The sequence below is a fragment of the Lepidothrix coronata genome, unplaced genomic scaffold (assembly GCF_001604755.1).
Source record: "Lepidothrix coronata isolate B3197 unplaced genomic scaffold, Lepidothrix_coronata-1.0 Scaffold28, whole genome shotgun sequence".
Classification (NCBI taxonomy): domain Eukaryota; kingdom Metazoa; phylum Chordata; class Aves; order Passeriformes; family Pipridae; genus Lepidothrix; species Lepidothrix coronata.
This window is the reverse complement of record NW_016690208.1, coordinates 3,204,301-3,226,674: the sequence shown is the minus strand read 5'-3', so window position 1 is coordinate 3,226,674 and position 22,374 is coordinate 3,204,301. Positions and strand designations below refer to the sequence as shown.

Below are 22,374 nucleotides of genomic sequence, written 5' to 3'. Positions count from 1 at the left end.
TGCTCCAGCAAGAGATAAAAAAGACAGAGGAGATCTCTCATAAATATTAGTAATATTGTGGATTGTTTCACATGATTATAACATTTTGTAAAGTTCAGTGCAGTTGCTGCTACCCTGTGCAAGGAGATGTGACATCAAATTCAGTTGGTGGTGTGGGATCCCAGCACAGCTTGTGGCACTGCAGGAAGATATGATGGGATATGATGGAATATGATCCCATGGGGTTGCAGTTTGAGTTTCTCAATGCTTTAGGTCTGCTCTGTAGAAATTGCAGGCTGGAGTTTGCTGGAGATCATTCTTCATTAGAAAAGATTTTTTTAGTGATACCAAAGAAAAGGTTCTCAGAAAAACTGAGAGCAATGTGTTGACCAGTTAAAATACTGATCCCTCGGGATGTTCTCCACCAACCCTTTTGTGTTTTTTTTTTTTTTTAAATGGGCCTCTGATTCAGACAAACAAGCTTGTCTTATTACTTAAACTAAAATACTGTTTTATTACAGGGACTCTTTGGAGTATCTTTTATTGGAACTGAAGATCCAACAAAAACTGAGTGAGGCTGCAGCTTGAGCTGCTCCTCCTCTAGTACTGTTGGCCACAAAATGGGCACAAGGAGTGAGAGTGTTTGGCCATGTCCAAATTCAATCCCAATTTGTCCTCACTGCCAAGCTGTGACATCTTTTGGCTTCTTAGTGATCTCTCAGTTACTGTTTTGAGATTGTAACAACGTTCAGATCTCTATAATATGGGAACATTGATGCTGCTTCACATATCCTGTGGCCTTTCCAAAGCTCTCATAATCTGCACATTGACCTGAAGGTTCTATTTCCTGCATGATACAAAATTCAGGTGAATGATGCCCAGCAAATGAGTGGAATCAGACAGAGAAGCTCAAACATTCTTTGCATATTACACAAAAGTGATGGACAAAAGAAAAAACCATAGATACTCTGTGTTGTCAGTGCTGTGTTGTGATACCCTGTGCTACAAGTCCACAGTGCTGTAATTAGGAGTCCTAATCACACACAGCTGGATAAATGTCATTAATTTAACATCCTGAGTTTTTACACTTAAATATTTGTTCAGAAACTGCAGAAAGTATTAAATGTAATCATAGCCCTCTATAATTTGCATGGTAAAATTGCAGCTATCAAGCAAAAATTACTTCTGCTAAAAACAAGATGGTAAAGGAGCAATTATTAATTGAATCTGCTCTTTAAAATGGTTTCACAGCTACTGATGAAAGAAAGCAGAGGAGTGTAACGATGGTAAGATTTCTAAAATGCCTCTCAGAGTAAGTTGCTGATGGGACAGTTTTATTTTGGTTGCATGTCTGGATGTTTCAGTGATTAAATCACGATCAACATGACAACCTTTTTTTAAAGAAGAGAGAAGTTAATGAATTTATTTTTTTTTTTAAGAAATAGGCTGAAAACTGTATTTCTTGCCTTTCTCTCATCTTCCAGTTCTTACCTATGTCCAGACACGGCACAGATCAGCCGCCCCCTTTACCCCACGGATCATCTTTTGTGGCCCCCCAGGCAGTGGGAAGAGCCTGCAGGCAGCACTAATAGCTCAGAAATACGGTGTTGTCAACAGTAAGTTCTCAGTAAATATGCACTTTGCTCAATTCCCCCTTCCTCTGGTTTTGATCATTTATCTTTTGCTGTCTTTCTTACTTGCTCGTAAAATGTCTCTGTCTGTCCCTTGCTATGGATGTCAGGTTTTCGAGAGAAGTAAAAAGTATTTGAATGAAGAAGTATAAACCAAGCGTATGTGCTGTGACAAACCAGCTCTAACATTTTTTTAGTCATCATTTCATCATTTTTATACCCCTTAGATCCGTATTTTCCCATTGTTAGATTCCTGTAGTGCTCTGAATTCTTCTGTGGATCAGTGGATTACCAGTAATGTCTTTGCAGTTTCAGCTGTCTGACCAAAACTGGGGCACTTTTAAAATAGAATTTACTCTGAACTTTATTAAATACTCAGGTTCTGCACATCTGAAGTAACATGTGAGAAAATGAAGGAATTAGTGAAAAATACATTCTCTTTCTTTTGTAAAAGAGGCCCAAACAATTCTGAATGAGATTTGTTCATGGTTAGCATGCAAATGTTACAAACTTCTGTAATATGAGTGTGCAGCTTGGTTATAGGACTGGTGCAGTATTTTAAGTGCTCTGTAACATCTTCTAATAGTGGAATAGCTATAAATTATTTTAAACCAATGTCTAATATTTGTAAAATTTGCTGATTAGTCATATCCTCTTAGTTAAAAAAAGCAAGTTTGTTTCATTAGTGTTTGTTCGATGTATACTAAATAAATCCCCCTTTATTTCCAATTAAGCCATTGGGATTGAAGCACAGGCTTAAAAATTTAAACTTATGTTTAAATATCATGTGAATTGGATTGAATTTAGGTGTGTACATATTAGATCTTAAATTGGGATCTATGCACTTGAGTTTCTGTTATCTTTTTACGCTATTTATTGTGAATATAAATTTGCTTCTCCACTAGTGACAGTTAAAATAGTGACTTAAACATTAAACTTTATGAGCTTAGTCCCAGGAGTGTGGCTGTGGAATGTTCTTGTTTGCTAAACTGTGATTAGCAGTGGTGAAGCAGATGAAAGGGCTCAATCTTTTCCCTTTAAAGTCGGTGCATGTTGGTGCTTTTGACTTCAGGAAAGGTGGAATCAAATTAGGATTATTAATAGATGGGATCATGCAATAATGTACAGAGTGAATGTAAAATAATACTTCCCAAAACTGAGTCAAAGCCCTGATTTGTGTAACCTTCCATGCCTTGGTTCCCTCTCTGGAAAACAAGACTCTGTTGGATCTGACCTGTGTGGGGCAGGTGGGACTCAATCACTTGGGTCACCACGTGCTGTCCAAGCCCAAAGTAACAATATTTCATGTACAAGGCTAAAACTTTAAATCTGCATCTCCTGGTGCTCTGTGTATTTGAAGTCAATGATAATATTGCATTAGCACAGCTTTTTAAATGTAATTCTTACATGATCATTAAGTGATCCAGGGAGTCCCTTCCTTGAACTGTGCATTATCTGCACCTCCAGCAGTGTGGTTCAGACACTGTTCAGCAGGTGTAACTTTATTCAGTAATTACAAGTTTATAAAAAGTGAAAACCACTGGAAATCCCCTGAGTTATTATTTCAGAAACATTTTTGATTAATGTCTATCTCTCTATCTCCATTTTTAATACATTCTTTGCCAAACATATTCTTTTCTTTTTTATTCAATATTCTCTCTCTCTTTGCTTTTCGCTCTGCTTGGCCAAAAAAAAAAATAAATCCCAACAACAAACCCAAAAACCACACAACTTTTGTTTTATTCAGTGACCTTATCCCAGTATGCAGCTTCTGGTTGTTGTTTTTTTTTTTTTCTTTTCTTTTCTTTGTTGCTTCCTTTTTAAAATTTAACCTTGTGTCTTTTTTGTTCTTCCTTCCTGTTAGTTTGCTGTGGGCAACTGCTAAAGGAAGCTGTTGCAGACAACACAAATCTTGGAGAACTCATTAAACCTTACATTGACAATGGATGGCCAGGTAGGGCATGTTCTTCTCTCATTACACCGTAGTTACAAATCTGTGGCAAAAACCGAATCGTGAGTGAACTTTTCTTGGTCAGATTCTAATCCAAGTTACTTAAGAGTAACCTAGAAGTCAATTAATTCCATCCTTTCCATGTGATTTGTAGCACTGCATAACAGAAGTTAGATTTGTGAGGGGTTTTTTATATCTTCAGAGCAAATAATTCAGTGTTCCAGTGAAATTCAGGTTTCTTGTGCGCATTTCGAAATTCGAATCCCATGATTTTATCTCTAAATCAAGATCAGAATTCTAATGCAATTTTAAAATGTTTAAATAATTTCTAAAGCACACTATTGTGTTAAACTGGTTATAAAGCACAGCATTGTGTCTCATTTTATATGTGGGTGTTGACTTCTAGAACGCTGCTCTAGATTCCTCTACTTCCACACAAATATTTTGAACATAGAATTTCTTTGGACTTCATTTCTATCAGCATTTCTGGTTGTAGGAGGGGACAGCCACGAAGAATGTTAAGCATACTTTGCTTTTGGAAGGCTCTGCAGATAAATTCAGATAAATCATAAATACTGTGAGCTCCTTAGGGCAGCAGCTTCAACTTGTCTGCCTGTGAGTTGTCTTGCACGAGGAAAGCTGTCTGTGTGTGGTGGGTATTAAAAGTCAGAGCAGATCTGTAGTTACAAGGGAGAAGTTGTATTGCAGTAAGAATGGAAGAATGTTTATTTTGCCAAATTACAATGGCCTGGAAAAGGCACTTTCAGTCCTGTTTCTGGCAGCAGGCCAAATAGTTACCAATGGTACAAACACAAGGAGGCAAACGTGCTGAAGATGGAGAAATCTCAGTTAAGCTTCAGTTTTAATGGAATTTTGAGCAAACCGCCCCTGAGAAAAGAGAAATCTTCATTGCCTTTTATTTTTAGCAAAGAAAGTTATCTGGTAAGGTGGAAAGCTTGAAACTCCCTCTTTTTTTTTTTTTTTTTGCACAATGGCTTAATTCTGAGACTGAATTAGACAGATCTGAAACATGAGCCTGTAAAATTAACTGAGGTTCCCTTGATACCAGACCAAGGGATTCGGGACTTTTCTAAGCATTTCCAAAAGACCTTTGGCAGCCTGTAGCTTTGGGAATGTTATCCCTCTATCAGGCACTTTATCAAGCCACAGGGTAATATATTTTAACTCTAAACTTGGTCTCTAGTGAATGGGTTGCATTTATTCATAATAGAATAACTCAGTTCATTAATTTCCTGTGGCAGCCACCATATTACTGGGAATAGGAGTTTATCTGGGAACCATGGGAATGGAAAGCATGGATCTCTGCAGCCTGGAAAGGAGAAGCTGAGTCCTCTGGAAGAGGCACAGAGATGTGGGAGAGGATTTTCTGGTTTAGAGATGCTGCTGCTCAGAGTGGCCATTTAACTCCAAGGCAAGAGGTCTCAGTATATTGATGCCGTGGGTCCGAGCTGTTCTTGTGTGGGAATAACTTCTCCACGTGTACAGTCTGGTTGACCTGAATGTGGCTGTTTGTGTGTAACTCACACACTGAGATCATTTTAAGCTCTGTGTCTGTGTCTTTTTCATGGTCTCACTTTCTCCTCATCTCTGTGAAAAGGAGGACAACCGCTGTAAATGCCTCGCTCTCTAAATTTCACTTATGGCTGAGATGGGAGTTTGGATGGTCTATTTATTCAAAGATAGGTCCTTTACGACCTTTCTTTACTAAAATGTTCTTTGTATACTTTATAAACTTCATTCTAACCACTAAAGTTCCTTTAAGGAGATACCAAATGCATTCCTAGTAGAGTAAAATAACTGCACAGGTCATAATTTTTAGCCAGTCCTAAAAATATGCACATCTTTAGTCCAAGGGAGCTGCTTTCATTTCAGGAAAATGAAATTGAAGTTGTAATTCCTTTCTTCCTCCAAATTAGAAGTTATTTCAGATTTAGATTAATTTTTTTAATACAGCATGCAAGAATAAAGCTGTACAACACTTCTGAATGTTAATAGGGATCATAACTATATTTCTGTACATTATGCTAAAAATTCTCCCTTAGTTTTTGCTTGTGTGCACATATATATTTTATTTAGTGGGACATACCACAAAATTAAGGGCTGAATAAAGATAAATATCATATAGCAATACCAGAAATAATAAGTTCTGTCATTTTGCTAATCCTCCTCTCCCAGGGATAACAAAGAATGAATTTACATTAGTAAACACTAACAGGAATTCATTACTGCCCTCACAAGAGGCTTGGAGAAAATGAAATAACGCAGTGTACTGAAGAGGAAAGGTAGGCAAAGAACCTTTGCATCTTTGCTCTCTTGCTGCAGAGTTACAACCAGGTTAAAACAGGGGAAAGATTCTCACACTATTATTGACCACATTCAGCTTCAAGAAAATCTCACTTGAAAAGAGTTGGTGCAGTCAATATCAGTGTTATAAGAGGAAAGCAATTAGAACTTCCCCATTTTCATTACATTTCTAGCTGTAAGTGGGCTTAGTTTGTCCTTTGGATGAGGAATTGTGCCAGTGACACTGTCACAGAACAGTGGAACCAAAGGCAGACCATGAGAAACGTTGCACTCAAATCATTACTGGGCAAAAGGAAACTCGTGCCATGAAATCTTGAGGATGTGCCTCATATATTCTTAAAATGCTCACCCAGGGGACTGATCTCAGTGTGCTTCCCTTCTCGTGGACACAAATGATGGCATTCAATTAGTCATTTAAGAGATGCCAACAGGGCATGTTGTGGTGTCATAACAAGGCTCAAACCCCAGCTTATTCAAAGCTAACTCGGTATTGAGTTATTGAGGCTCTCCACTGTCTGTGCTGTTCTAGTTCAGCTTGACTAACTCACATCTCTTCATGGGTTCAGGATTCACAAACATCCTTTGTGCTGTTTTTCCTGGACTGCTTCCTCAGGTATTCATCATGTATTTCAGGAACAGCCCAGACAATTCTATTATTCACCCCAGAAGGCAACCAGTGCATTCCCATTTTCTGTATTTTCTAGTGTTTGCTGTCTCATAAAGACCTGCTTTATCAAACTTCCTCAATTTTGTGTACGGGGATTTATTTTGCTTAATGAAGGCAGCATAGATATTTTTGAGCCCATTAATTTTTTAATTCCCAGGACATACTAGTCCAGTAGGTGCACACTAGATATTGAAAAATGCATTTTTGGTGATAAGTTCAGCAACCTGACAGCTTTCTGTCTCTCATAAACATGGAATTGTGCTTTGGACAACCAGTCTGAAATGCACAGACTGTTCCTTTAGGATATTGTGGTTTCACTGAATACTGGGCAATTATTAGTAACTATACTCTGGGCAGAAAATTACCAGCATTGGAGTCTGAGACCAGTCTTCTGCTCACTGACTCCAGTTAGATTAAATCTTGGTCAATAATGCTAAATTTAGCTCATGCCATTTGCTTGGGCAGCCTGGGGAGACTTTCATTTGGAGTAAGAGGTGAGTGTAGTGGCCAGAACCCTCCCACAGGCAGCAGACAGCTCCATAAATTCATTTATTTGGTTTGATTCCTTCTGAAATGTTCTGGAAGACTGGTCCTTCCCTGGACAGATGATGTAGATAGACCCCTCCTAGACCCCACAGGCTTGAAGAAGACCTTTATGCAGAATTCTTGTCCCTGCAGTTCTGAGAAGGGCTAGACTGACTTCTGGACCTGCCTCACTGAAAAGATGGGCACACATTAACTTAAAAATTAAATTATCCTCCATCTACAGGATCTATGTTCACCATTTTAAAGGTGCCTGTCAGAATCTGATGCTCTGGGAGAAAAAAAAAAAATTGCAGAAAGCATTTTTGCTTCCCCCCACCCCAAAATGTCCCTGGTGTTTGCCCCTTGAGATGTTTGCATCTTATTAATGAAAAAAAATCACAAAAATAGGGAAGGTCATCAGTCAGTTGAAATTTGTATGTCATTCTGTCCAGTTTTCAGGGTGATATAGTGTGGACTGATCACTGCTAATTAATATATCTGTTTGTGAGGCAGCAATAAATGGAGCCAAGAATAGTGAGGTGACTGGAAAACACCATGAAAAGAGCAGGGAGGGAAAAGATCCTCACTCCCAAACCAGTAAAATTCTGCTTTTCAGCTGGGAGAACTGCTATTAGTTTGGGTAATTGGGTGGGTTTTTTCCACCAAAATGAAGATTCAGGTGGTAAGAGAGCTGATTCATGGAAGACAGATAACACTGCACCGTTTGCAGCCTGTTAGAGTTGAACACACACAATCTGTGTTGTTTTTTTCCCCCTTCCTTTTTCTGTTTTTTCAAGCAGTAATATCTGAAGCTGTCCCCAATGGCAGTCTGCACGTAGAGGGTAAAATCTGGAATTCCCTAATTTCTCCTTTTTTTCCTAATAAAAACTATTACTGTACAAATATAGATTTCTTTTCCCCGTATTTTAAATTGGAATGGTTTTAAAGGGGTGCTTTTTTGGTGTAGCCTCTGAAAGTTGGGGTCCCCTGGTGATTGTGATCACAGCCTCACCGAAAACACTCAGGCTGTTTTTATTTTTTTTTTTATTTTATTTCATTTTTCTGACAGGAAATTAATATTCTCATCACTAAGTGTGAAACACAGCTCTGACAATAGAGCCGCTTCCTCTTTGTTAAAAACTTGCAAGGAGCTTCAGAGTTGAAAGGCTGAGTAAATCTTTATATCTGAGGAGGTAAAGCTGAGTGTTATTCCGTGTTTTTAAGAGCTGTACTGGCGAGCTGTGAGCTGTCTGAACATTGGAGAGACCCTTTGGGAGCTCCATTGGTTTTCAGCGAGTCTTTGCATGCAGTGTGTTTGTACTGGCTGAAGACAGCGCATGGCTCTCTAAATAATTTACAAGTTGATTAATAGACTCACATGGGTATAATTAGAAGAGGGAGAGACAGCAGCTACAGTAACGGGTACAGTGCTTGGGGGAACTAGAGACTTTATTTTTTTTAAAGAAACTTTCTAGGGTGCTGGGCGTTTGAAGATAAGTTGGGAAGAGCTCAGTGCCTCTTCTCTTTTGAAGTGGAAATAGGACAGTTTGAATCCGTCGAGTTTAATTTTTCACAAGCTTTAGGGGCCCTGCAGTGCAACTCCCTTTTTATTATTGAAAAAAACCTCTCCATTTTTCTTTCATTTTTTCGCACACACACACAGAGTCCAAACAGGAGCTAATAAACAAATCGATTTTCTACTTTATTCAAGTTGGTTTTATAGCAGTTCTATATGTTCCCCTATATGTGCACCTCGCCCCCAAATAGACTGTGTAAAGTTACGGAGATATTTATGAATACACCATACTTTAATTTATGCATTTTTAAGAAACCTTCACCTCTGTTTGACAATGCTTTTGAAGTAGCTCCGTTTTTCAAGTCAAACTTTTGACTTTTCCCCTGGGACTGCTACAAAGGGTTTTTTATGGAAAATAGGTAGCAGTCTTTTTTCCTACTAGGAGAAAATTGGTGGTCAAGAGAACAAAATAAAATTTAATTTTGTTTTTTTTATTTGTTTTAGGTGGCCATCTTTTTGTAAAAGATGCAAGGTCGTAGCATAGAAAGTTTTACATGAAGGCATATAGGTAGTAAGTTGTCATTTTCTTTCCTGATTTTTACTTTTTTATCCATTGAATCACTGCAAGATGGTAAGTTAGAATTCCCTTTTCCTTCTTTGGAAAATCTTGAATGTATTTTTTTTTATTCTGCACCACATGGCACAATCAAAATTGGCTTATCTGTCTCGCAGATACTCAGAGCTGGAACGAGACTTGGTCTGCAAAGACATTTTTTAAGACCACCTCGCTTAGGAGTAAAAACAGAGCAACAAAAAAACCCACCTCCAAAAAGCCAATCCTGGAAGCCAGACCAGGCCAAAGAAATGTGGTTTGATTTAAGAGATGAGTGCAGTTGTTGTCTGGAGCAATTGAGATGATCAGTCAGGTAGTGGATATGATCCTGCCTATACAAAGGTTGCCAATCTCCTGGTTTTCCAGCAGAATTCACCATTCCTGCTGTTGCTGGAGGGTCAATAATCCAATATTAGTGCCACAAACCCTCATGGATTTGAGTGAAGATGTGGCCCTTGGCCATTTGTGGCCTTGTGGTTGTCAGGGGCTTTTAAACAGCAAAGTACAATATAAATGTGAAGTATTAATCTCTTACTGAGATTATAATCTCTTATATTGATCTTTATTGGTGACAGTCATTCTTAAAAACCTGGAAAAGTGGGCTTTCCTGTCCTTGCACGCTATCTCCTCAGCAAAGGGCTGCTGACTTGAATTCTGTGTGTTTTTCTCTTTGGAGTTTAGGATGGGGATATTGCATGAGTTTTTATACAAAAAAAACAGAAGGAAAAGCACATTACATGTTGGTAGCATCCCCTTTTTTGGGGAGTTTACCTTAAAATTCTGCCTTTGTCTCTGTTTCACAGTGTCATACCCAGAATCACACTTCTGTATGAAACAGACTTTTTTAATGACGAGCAAAACATTTAATAGTGTATTTCTATATTTTGTTTAATTGTGTATTGCTTTAGATTTTTAAGTGTCCCTTTAATGTGGGCGGGAGGTGTCAGGAGGAGTGGGAAGAGGAGACACAGGACTGTTTGGGACCTAGACCAGGTACCCCTGGTAAGGGATGAGCATCCTCCCTTCTCGTGGCACAGGGAAGCAGCATTGGGTGTAAAAAGCCAAGATGTTTTTCACCATGTTTATCACACCATGTATATCTTTTTTTATTATTATTATCACTATCAAAAAGGGGTTTGTAGGCCAAATTCTGCGCTGTTACAAGCCCTGTGTTCTTCAGTAGAGCTGAACTATTAGAAATAAGGAGGAAATAGGGAAATTGGTTGATAATGGAAATTATGTGTCCGCTGGGTTCAAACTGTGGTTGCTGCCTCGTGCTGCATTCTGTCTGTGGAAGCCAAAGCAATAACAGAAGTAGTGCAAATATACATTTTGTTTCTAGTTTTAGAAACTTTCAGGTTAGACACACCCCTGTGAGGTAGTTCAGAGTGGCTTTTGTCTCACAGGCAGGTAAACTGAGGCAGAAAACCTCACTGAACTCGAGCCTCGCTGCAATCAGTGAATGAGTGTGGATGGGAACCCAGGGGTGTGGAATTGTGTCCTTGGAGCCCACTGGATCATCCTGGTAGCCTGTGCCATTAGGCAAATACACGTAAAACAGCACTGAGGCCATTTTTAGGGGAAAACAGCTTTTTATTTGTGTGCTGGATACTCATTTTGGAATTCTCACTGCTGCTGACAGGTAAAGCTGTGTAAGGGGCTGACATCTTACCTCGTCACTAAATGTGATCAGATGTACATTCCTGAATCTCTGGCTGGATACCTGTGAGGCAGCACTTGCTCTCCTTTATTTCTGAAGGTCTTAATTTTATCCTGTGTCGTTTTATCGATGATTTGGGATCATACCTGCTTTAAAAACGTTAGCATTTCCTCTTTAACACAGCCAATTCCTATTTTAAATTACTAAAAACCTAAAGAAAAACCCCAAAACAAAAACAAACAAAAAAAAAAGGAAGAAGAAAAGGGGGATTCTAATCTATTCGAAGAAACAAAAATATTTAAAATGTGGAAAGGAAATATTTTATCGCATTACTTATTTTACTGTGTTAAAATAATTGTGCCGGTTCTTACGGAAGCTCTCTCCCAGCAGTGTAAAATGAGCGAGTGGGATTTCCGTGGGAACGGTCCCTTTGATGGATCACCGCCCGCGTTCGCCAACCCTCGGCGGTGCCGCTTTTTCCTGCGTTGCCTCTGTCCCTTCCCCAAAAACAGGAGACCCGCGGATGCTCCCAGTGTTTCCGTGCCAGCCAGACGGTGCCGATACCCCAGGAAGCCTCAGCAGCCCCCGGAGCGGGCTCGTTTTTCTGTGAATTCCCGGGTTTTCGGCGGCGGGGCCGCGGCGGCTCCTGCGCGCGGGGCGGGACCGGCTGCGCTGCCCGGAGAGACCGCGGGGTGGAGACAGAGAACATCCAACCGCGGCCGGGACCCCCGGGACAGCCCCGGGATAACCCCGGCTGTGCGGGGACGGGACCCTCGGGACAGCCCCGGGATAACCCCGGCTGTGCGGGGACGGGACCCCCGGGACAGCCTCGGGATAACCCCGGGATAACCCCGGCTGTGCGGGGACGGGACCCACCGGGACAGCCCCGGGATAACCCCGGGATAACCCCGGGTGTGCGGGGACGGGACCCCCGGGACAGCCCCGGGATAACCCCGGGACAACCCCGGGATAACCCCGGGTGTGCGGGGACGGGACCCACCGGGACAGCCCCGGGATAACCCTGGGTGTGCGGGGACGGGACCCGCCAGGAAAACCCGAGCACTCCTCGGATGTGCGGGGCAGGAGCTCTCCGGAGCCCCTCGGGGCCCCCCTCCGGATGCGTGGGGCTGGAGCCCATCGGAGCCCCCTGGAATCCCCCCGGGAATCCTCCGGGTGCGCGGGGCTGAAGCCCCTCCGGAGGAGATGATGCTCTCAGGCACATGGTGTGACTCCTGGGCTTAGTCCTGTGCAGGGCTAAAGGTTGGTCTCGATGATGCTCGTGCGTCCCTTCCAACTCGGCATATTCTGATTGAGAACCGATTCCCTGCGCCTGACTTTTCCCTTTTCCTCCCGGTGCCGCTGCTCGCCCTTGGATGGTTGTTTATCGCCGGTGACCGAACCGGCTGAACGCCAAACCTGCCCGTCCTCTCCAGCCGGGCGGCTTGGAGGATTAGCCTCAATTATCGATCAGCCTACGCGACGGCAAATCACTGCTAAATCATTCTCAAACACATTAAAAAACAATTGATACAGTCTCGATCGATACAATCTCCGAGGACCTTAATGTGGGCAAGAAAACAGAATAGGAAAACCCAATTACTCTTTATGAATCATCCAGAGTTTCTAGAGGAATAAGATAAGCAATTCTCATGCTTTGCTAAATTTAGGATTGACAGGACAATCCAGGAAAGTAGCCTTTGGCAGTAGCTTATTCTCAGGGCAAGATGTTAACTGTCAACTACTGGGATCAAGCCTCGGGCATCTGAATTAGCTGTGAAAGTCTTCAGACCCAGCTAAAAAAAAATCTCTATGAGCAGGATGAAGAGTAAATGGACAGTATTGTCAAAAGGACCTTAAAGCTTTTGCAGCGCAAAGCTGACAGAATTTATATCTGCAAATGCATTTATGCTATGCTTAAAATTGAGGGTTTATAGGTTTGGAGAAGTGAGTCAATACCCTTCAAAAGTCTGTTTTAAAGGGAAATGTACAGAGGAGGAATTAATTTATATATGGTAATTGTATAGCTTGGAGCACTGACAACATTGAAGTTACTGGAGAATAGTGCCCTGTAATCTCTCAAGTGGCGTTTTTGCCTTTCAGACTGTGCCTTTAATGTTCTGTTACTTTTGTCTTGAGCAGATGGTATGATTTTGTAGCTGATTGCCTGATCCAGGTTTCTATTAGTCCTGCAGATCCATGGGCTGGGGAAGAGCTAATAGGCCACACTGCTCTGAACTTCATGAGAAGTACCTGATACCTGTGAAAACCTTTGAAGCTCTGAGAAGGAAATTTATTTTTTAAATGGTCTGCTGGAAGGTGCTGATTGACAGCCCTGGAGACAGAAAATCTCTGGGTGTCCACGTAGCAGATCCAGCATGAACAGCAGCACTTGAAGCCTCAGTTCTCTGTCCCCTGGCTGATCATACCCTTGAATTGATTAGATCACTCCTTAGGTCCTCAGCTGCTAATTCAGCTGGGTAGTCTGGGCCATTAATGTGGTCAGACAGGCTGGAAGATAAAGGAGACAGTGGTGTGTGGTTGGTGTTAGGTGGGAATATATGCATGAATGAGTTGCATTTCTGTATGGAGCTGGTTGGGGCCTCACTGTGCCCTGTATTCCATGTCTGGTGTCACTGTGACCCTGGTCCACAGCTAGAAATGATGCTCTCAGGTATCACTGTAGTGGCTGTGCAGCTTTACTTCTGAGGGATGAATTTTACTCCTGTACCTGATTTCTCACCCTAATAGAGATGTGCTTCCACATTACCTGATGTGGGTAGCTCTTTGTAGCAGCACATTGTAATTTTTACAAGAAACTTACCTTTGGACTTCTCTAATGATAAAGTAAAATCTCTCTCGAGTCTCATTCCCCCAACTTGCAGAGTTGGAAACTCACACAGGCTTATGTTGAAAAGGAATTGATTATTCAAAGCTCTTGTGCTTCATAATCTACTTAAAACATGGGGATTGACTGTCTCATCAGTAAAGCTCTATATTTTACTTTGCTATATACCCATTGGGTCATGTGCTTAAGGCCAGGAGACCTCTGGCTAGTTCCTCACAGACTGTGTGCCCCTCCAATTACGGGTTATTAATTTGCTTTACATTCCAGAGACAGTTCCACATGAGTGAAAAGGAATACTGTACTGCAGAGTTCTTCATTACCTACTCTGTCTGTACTACAAAATAAGAATAATACTGATTCCTTCCTTCCTTTTTTCCTCCTTTTTTTTATTTCCTTCCCTCTGGTCTGTGGAAGATGTTTTACAGTTTTAATGCAGCTGTTTTAAGTGTGACTGTTGCTGTTCAAGGGCAGCTGATGTACTTTGTAATGCCACCGAGCAGCCAACAAGCTCTGTTCCCCCATTGTGTTGAAGTGATAGGTATGTTTGCTAATCAAGAGGAGAGCAGAGCTCGCTGTCTGACTTGTTTATGTTTTATTTCTCACCATCAAGCTTTAGAGGGAGGCACAGAAGATATGTAAGCATCTATATTATTCAGTGATGTATATATGTACATGAGTGAACAAACAACCTGAAGGGTATCGCTGATGTCTTCCAGTCACTCACAGCTGAAGTGAGAGAGGTGTCAGGGTTACCACATCACCCCAGTGCTACTCAAAACACCCCAAACCTGCAGTGTCATTAGGTGAAATATTAATTGATTGTCACTGCATCTTGATTTTTTTTTTCCTCTTGTGATTGCTTCAGTTTTGTTCAAAAATAGTGACTGACCAATCCAGTGGAGGATTTTTCTCGTCAGGGCTCACAGGAGGCTTTGGGGAAGTGATCAGATCCAGGAGATGCCACCAGGCTCTCATCACAATTGCTTTGTAATTTTCTTGTAGGCTGCAGTTTCTCCTTCCCATAAGAAGGATGGAAGCAATCTGGCCCCTGGAAGTGGGGAATCTCCTGGAAGCTCAGCAGCACAACATACCCACTAATTTCTCTGTGCCATTCCTGGGGCTTTCAGCCTCTGCCCTGATTCCCTGTTCATCTCCCAGGGATGTCAGCTCTGGCAGAATCCTACTGCAGTTTTACTCATGAGTTTGTAGGTTTTATTCCAATTCCTTGTAAAACTGTTTTGAGCATTCTGCATTTTTTCCAAAAAAACCCAACAACCAATCCTGTAATTTGGCATCTCCATAAATCCATGTCAATGATTCCAGTAAGAATTGTCATAAAATAACATGCATTGAGACAAGAAAGTTCAGTGCTGCAGCCAGAAATTCAGGAGCACGGGAAAATGCCACTGGTCTTTGTGTGGAATACATTTTTGGGAAAGAGAAGGCGGGTTTATTTGTTTTTCTTTATTCCTGGGATGTCTTGGGTTTGTACCAGTTCTTGTAAGCTGGAGGGTGGGCAGAAGAAGTGCCCTGCAAAGAGCACTGAAATCCTCCTGTTATCCCTCCCATCCCTGCCTGCAGCTCAGCTCTTGGATAGAGAAGTATCATCTGTCTGAGAACATCCCTGCCTGCTGCTGCGCTATTGTAGAGTTAATTTTATGAATCCCATTTTTAATGGAATACCTGGGTTTGCATTGTCATTTTGCTCTTTGTCAAGTGTCTGGGTTTATTCCATTCCTTTTTTTTTTTTTCCTTCATTTCAGCAGATGGAGAATATTGCTCTCTTTAACTTGTTCTTTTATAATGTGAAGTGGATATCCTCAATTAATACACTAATCTGTTTTCTAATTAATTCCCCGCGGTTTTCCTCCCTTTTTGCTGGTACATTGAATCCTGAGTGCAGTTCTGTAAACTCAGTAATTTGATTATTTAAAGGAGAAGTAATGAATTTCATGATAGAGGTGCAATGTTAAATTTCAGGAAGCAGATGGATTCTATTACTGCAGTTTAAAACCTGCTCGTACCCGGGGTAGAAATGTGCACTGCTAATAATTCACTCTGCTAAAATACAGGCAGATTCCTGTCAGCTTGTCCTGAAGCGAAGTGCAGTGTTAGAAATCTGACACATACACTCTCCTACAAGCACTTGTTGTTGTATTTTTGTATGCAGATGTGATGGCAGGGTGAGCATCAAAACATCCACATGCCATGATGGGGATTTATGTAGCAATTTTTCTGGCTTGTTTTCAGCAGAGGCACCTATGTGTCAGACAGAGTGAGCAGATAAAGGGAAGGGGCTCTCCTTGCTGCCTGGGAATTGTTTTGACTGCTGCTTTGGGAAGCAGCTCGAGGTGATTTTGCTGTCCCTTCTTCGGGGTTATTTGACACTGAGCCCAACACGTTGCAACGGTCACTGGAAAATTTACGGTCACTCAGGTTGAACCTAATAATTTAATTCCGAGAAAAACCAAGCACCTTCCCCCTCACGCCCCCCAATTTACCTGTTTAAATATCTTGACTGAAATATTTTATGTTATGAAGACTCCAGTGAAAATATGCAGGGTACTTCCTTACTACTGTGTCCCATTAAATAGAATTTTTAGAGCTGCATAGTAACTGTAACCCCAGTCAGCATCTTGCATCTTTTTAGTTTTCTTGTGGGCTGCAGTGTTTCTCCTTCCCACGTGAAGGATGGAAGCAATCTGGCCCTGGAACTGGGGAATCTCCTAGGATCTGCTGGAAGCTCAACAGCACAACATACCCACATCTCTTTCTTTCTCCCTTGCCCTAAAAGAAAATAATAATTGAGGAAAAAGAACTTTTATCTCTAAAATTAGGGAGTCATCAGTGGAGTAGTAAAAGTAGCTGAAATACATTTTGAAAATTTATTTTCAGTCATAAAGTCTTCAAGCCTTTGGGCAAATTGGAGCAATAGCACAGGTCGCCTGTTGTGGCAGAACCATTGACACCTGCTGGGTTCAACACAGAGTGCTCAGAAATGTCTTTCCTGTTTCAGGATTTCTTTTACACAACTCAGATCATTATTTTTGCATTTTGATAAGATGGTGTCACACACGTCACTGTGACATCAGTCCAGTGTGGCTGACAGAAAAAGCACATTGCAAAATGATGGAGGCATCAGGTTTTACCAAATACTTTACTTTAGTCCTGCAGTTCCTTATGAGTTTGGGGGTTCCATGTTGGCACAGTAAATATGCAAAACCCAACAAGTGACTCTGCTCTCCAAAATCTCAGTCACAAACGGGAATAACTCTGTGTGGTTTCTGGAGCAGTCTATCCAGAGGAAGTTGTGTGCATCCTCCTTAACTGCAGGCTCAGCACACAAAATAAATGTCACCTTTTGAATCCTTTGCAGTCCCAGACAACCTTGTTCTGGAGCTCCTGACGCAGCGCCTGAGCTCCCTCGAGTGCCTGACCGATGGCTGGGTGCTCTCCGGCTTCCCCAGGGACATCGAGCAGGCAGAGAAGCTGCAGAAATCACAGATTAACCCAAACAGGTAAGAGGGAAGTTGAGCAATCACAGCATTACATATATGAAAAAATTGTTTGTGGAAAGATACAGATCTTTATTGACGTTGTATATGCTGTTGCATCTTATTTGTTTGTGGCTTCCTTAGCCAGCAAAGGGGTCTTGCTTCCTGGAGAGTAGGAGATAGAGCCCTGGACTTACAAATGCTCCAGATGGCCAAACAACTGTGGGAGAGAGAAGAGGTTTGTTGTTCTGGTTATTTGTTTGAGTTGCCTCTAAAGACAAACCCACAAGAAACGGATTAAAATTGGGATTATATCAGAAGTTGTATTTTATTTGCAGCAGGAGGAGGGATCTACATCTTCTTTCTTCAGCACTGGAATAATACCACAGAAATATATTGGTATTGCAAGGAGTTCATTATGAGACTTTTGGGGCTTGTGAAATAATTAAAAACAACATGAGAATTATATTTTATTTGAGCCGTAATGAATTGTTCAGAAATGTAATATGAGAGGCATCAGCATCAAAAAAGAACTGTTATGAGCGCCAAGGAGATAAAATAGTGTTACTTTTCACAGCTGGTCCAAAGGTGGTGAGGATTTGAAGTGCTGGTGGATTCCTCAAAGCTGAGAGGCTTCTCCACTCCCTTCCCAGGGCTTCCTGGTTCAGTCCATACCATTGGCTGGCACAGTGGCCATTCCAAAGGCATACATGGAAATTTGTAGTCTTTATGCTTCCAGGAAGCTGTTCTTATCTAAAAAGTAGGAAAGGTGTATTACCCACATAACTGTTTAGGTTGGCAAAGTTTCTCTTCCTGTGTCTCCTGTGTGGCTGCCCTGAATTCCCTCCCCACTCCCTGTACAGGGGAGAGGAAAAGATGGAAAAGGGTGAGATTGAGGTGGAGAGAGAAAAGAGGGGAGTGCAAAGGGAGGGAGCTGACAGTCATCCCCCCAGGTCTGAAAAGGAAAGTGTGTGAGAACAGCAGTAGCTTTATTTATTCAAAGACGATTTGCATCTTAAACAGGAATCCATTTTATGAAAAAAAATGGAGAAATAATCTTGAAACTTACACTAGACTCAGTTAAATAACACATTTCCCATGGATTATTCTTCATCTGCATTTAGAAGGAAGGTCCTGAATCCCTAAACACGTGTCTGAGTCCCAGAGATCAGTGTGAATCCTCAAGTGTGCCCCACGTGCCCCTTTGCAGGATTGAGACCTCATCAAGTGAGGAAGAACAACTCATTATAAAATTGGATGTGTGGAAATTCAGCACTGATCCATTTGTTCAGCTCCCTTTTGCTTTAAAGAGCTCTGCACATTCAGATCTGAGTGAAGAATTTGGCCCCTGCTGGTTCACACAGGGGTTGAAGTGAGGGACAAAAATAGACATTGTGCTCCCTGATTGATTTGGGAGCTGATATTTTCCATGAAGCTGAAGTAGTAGGGATATAAGGGAGAGAGGGTGATTATAAACAAAAGGACATATTGCAGCATAGGACAGCAGGGCAGTAATTCAGTTGCAGTTGTGATGCTAGTTATAAAACACTATCTGCAGAGGTGGTGTTTCTGACATCAGGAGAAAAACCTGATAGAATTATAGCCTTGAAATCAATCTGGGAATAGGATGTAGAAATCTATAAATCAGATACAGAGCAATCTACAAAGTCTCATTTTTAGGAGGGCTCCGTTGATGAAATTAGATTAAAATAAATTTACATATATATCAAGTTTATTATTAAAATCTAGTCACATCAGTAAACAAAATTATTTGTGAAAGAGAATGTTACTCTGGTTTTTGAACTCAGAGTAGACCTCTTTGGCTGATCAGAACACAGAGTTATTGTCTGCTTGTCAAGTCACAAATCTATTCCTTAGAGCTAATAAATGGTTAGTGTTCAAATACTATGTTTTATCTGACTCCCACCTCATAAAGCTACTATACATAATACTAAATTATACAGCATTGAGCAGGATCAGTCTCCTGACTCCTCCATCTTATGGAAAGAAAAACAAACCTAGTAATTGATGGTAGAAAAGAAGGAAAATAAACTTATTTGAAAACAAACAAAATGGGCTATAAAGTTTGTTAAAATGTAATAATAAAAAAACTCATACAGCATCAGCTACTGCATCCAAAGAACTGCCCTGGAACAAAAAGGAAAATAATTCAATTTCCACTGGAGAGGTGAGGTACAGGGTTTTCTTTAAATTAGAATTTGCAGTGGAGTGAGGGTTTGCTGAGTGCAGGGGAACCTGTATCAGCAAAACCTGGCTCCCAAAGAGCTGCTGTCCCTGTGCTCACAGAAGACATGAGCTGCTCTCTGTATTCCTCCCTGCCCAAGTGGACAGGATCCCAATCCTACTGAACTGTGGCAGCCTTAAGGGCAAATGAGGAGCTGAATCCATTCGTGGCCTCTCAGCTCTGGAGTGAAAGACACCATGAACCACTTAGTGCCTACAGAAAGTGGGAATCCACACACAGGTTGGCATCTGAAGCTCTGAACTAATCCAAAGGACTGACTTCAGTTCCTCACCCAAACCACTGTAAAATAGGTATTTTAGCTTTTGTTAATCGTTAGTGCTTGAGCAGCAACAAGAAATGTATCATATAGCCATGGGCAGTTCTAATATACCGAAAATTCTATTTAATGTTCACCAAAATATTTCTTATCCCTCTTGCTCTCTCCCAAACTTACAGTTAAAATAAGATTCGGCAGCAACAGTGTCATCTGTTGTGAATCTCTGGTCATTACCTTCAGCTGGTCCATGCCCAGCTGTCTGCTGGGTCCAGGCCAGCCTAAGGCAGTCGGCAGTTTAAGGATTCCCTGAGCCAGAGGGTCATCTGGACAACTGTCTAATCACCCATTTGCCTTGATTTTATAGTCTCTTTCTCAATGCTGCACTTCTGGCCACCAAATCAAATCACATTTCGCTGGGTGTCACGTGAAAACACTTCACTGGTTTTTCCAGGTTCGTTTCTGCCGTGGAGAAACAGTTACAGGCATTCCCTGGTCGTGTCTCCCAACACTCCTGATTTTCTAAGCCTCTTGTTGCCTTTCAGTCACCCCTTTCCCAAAGAACTTTGGTCTGGTTATCCTTTCCTTTCCTAGCAGTCATTCTGCTCTTCTGATCGTGCTGTCTCCCTGTGCTCCTCCTTCACTGGCCATTCCAGCTGTTTCTTTGCTGGGATGGGACAGCCAGAACTGCATTCCAGTTTGAGGTCAGCACTGTGTACTGGAGGTTTATGTAGTAGCATAAACATTTCTATTTCTGTCTTAACTCCATGACTCAGAATTGCTGATATTCTCTCAGATGGGATAGATTTTGGGAGAACCTCTTTTGTGTGTGGACTGTGGTAACTAAACTGTGTCTCTTTCATTGAAAATACACTGAAAATTCCCAAAGTGTCAAAAATCCCAAATTAGTGAGTACAGTCTCAGCAAGGAGCCTAAAGATCTTCTAACTCAAGATTTCTGCAGTTAAACTGGAGCCAGCTTTGCCTTGGAGTTCTCAATCCCTCCCATCTGTGCCAACAGGCTCTGCTCCTACATGTCCTGGGATTGCCAGTTGCTCTGTTCCAATATTTCCTTTGTTTTTGTCCATCTGATCTGAATCCAGACTGGATTGTTTTACATTTCAGTATTGATTAATTATATTACAGTAGCATCTACAAATAATACAAGTGGACAGACAAAGCTGAGCAGGGGAGGGATGAACTAGAGGATTGACCTCACAGTACATATATAATGTATTTCAAATACCCATTTTTTTCCATATTAAAGTTGTTTCTTCCCCAGTAGAGAAAATAAACAGCAAAGCTTCTCCAGTGTGAGTTTTTCAGCTGTGTTATATTTAGTTTTCAAAATGATGTGGCTGTATCCCCAATTATGTCATCTTTTTACATAATATATTTAAAGCTTCTTTTTCATCACGCTGCTAAGAACCTGTATTCAAACAGTTTAGGCTAATGAAGTTCCTAATTTCTCAGGTAGAATCTCTGAATATGTTGAAAAGGGAAAAATCAGAACGGAAAAAAAAAAGATTTTTTTTCTTTTTAACTAGTTGCTCTTTACATGGGGCTTTCATATTTCTGCAGCTGATCCCAATGTGGATTAGGGATAATAAACAGCCTATTAATGGAGGCCTGAACTAGGAAATGGAGTTTGAATCAGCAGCAAAATTCAATGGCTGGCGAAGGTTAATAACTCCTTATCTTACTCCTCATTAATTGAGCTAATAGAACCCCAGTGACCCCACCATGCTGCCATTATCTGAGAGTTTACCAGACATGGACTGGAATATTTATCACTGAATATGTATTCCTCAGATTCATTTTTATATCAGAAATATTTTTGTTAAAGATTAGCTCAGGTTTCTTTTTGCCTTTTTGTTTCTTTGCTGCCTTTTGCAACAGCTACATATTTGGAAATTACATGTAAATTACTTAATTAAATTCCTATCAAGGAACAAGCTAAATCCCAAAATAGTTGCATCAAGGAAACATAATAGTGATTGAATTATTCTGACATGGAAAAATCTTACAGAGCATTTTTAAAACTTTGGCCTAATTTAAATGATGGATATTAGATGTGGTTTTAATTGATGGCATACAGAAATCTGATGAGTAGCAAAGAAGAAATGTTATAATTATATCTTATTTTCTCCTTATTTTCAGGGTGAAAAAATGATGTGATAATCAAGGTACTAAATCAGTACAATAAAATTGGTCTTCACCAGGGAGAGAGAGAAACAATAGGAAAAGTCCAAGTGACTTATGTAGGATTTGCTTATTTCATGAAGTAGTAAAAATAATAGGCAGAACAATTCTCTGTTTCAATCATTCCCAATTTTTTCTCAGCCCACTCTTACCAGACCATTCCGTGGTTGCTGGTTTGGTGACTGTTGTCTTCACTAATCCTGATGGGTTTCCTTTTATTATCCCTCTGCATATCAGTGCTGCCACCCCAGCTGGGCTCTTCCTCCTCCATGACGTGTTCAGATCAAACAGGCTTTGGGTAAAAGTGGGATCTGACAGAGCAGGATCTCTCTGAGGTCAGTGGGGTGCTTGTGAAACAGAAGCTTATTTTGGGAAGTGGGTTTTAGGTGATGAATTTTTGTCTTCCCCGTCCCAGCAGAGGTACTCACCCTCTTACCTTTGGTGACTG

General features: G+C 41.1%; 1 protein-coding gene across 6 annotated transcripts in view; it reads left to right on the top strand.

Moving 5' to 3' along the window:
* The window catches only part of AK8 (adenylate kinase 8), a 66,996-nt gene that overhangs the window by 23,624 nt on the left and 20,998 nt on the right, over positions 1–22,374 (top strand). For 5 of the 6 annotated variants that reach the window (XM_017810013.1, XM_017810012.1, XM_017810011.1 and 2 more), the window contains 3 exons: positions 1,464–1,595; positions 3,475–3,564; positions 17,089–17,230. In XM_017810013.1, coding sequence (XP_017665502.1) covers positions 1,464–1,595; positions 3,475–3,564; positions 17,089–17,230 — 364 coding nt within the window. The remainder of the gene's footprint in view (positions 1–1,463; positions 1,596–3,474; positions 3,565–17,088; positions 17,231–22,374) is intronic. The other variant, XM_017810016.1, reaches the window with a different exon arrangement.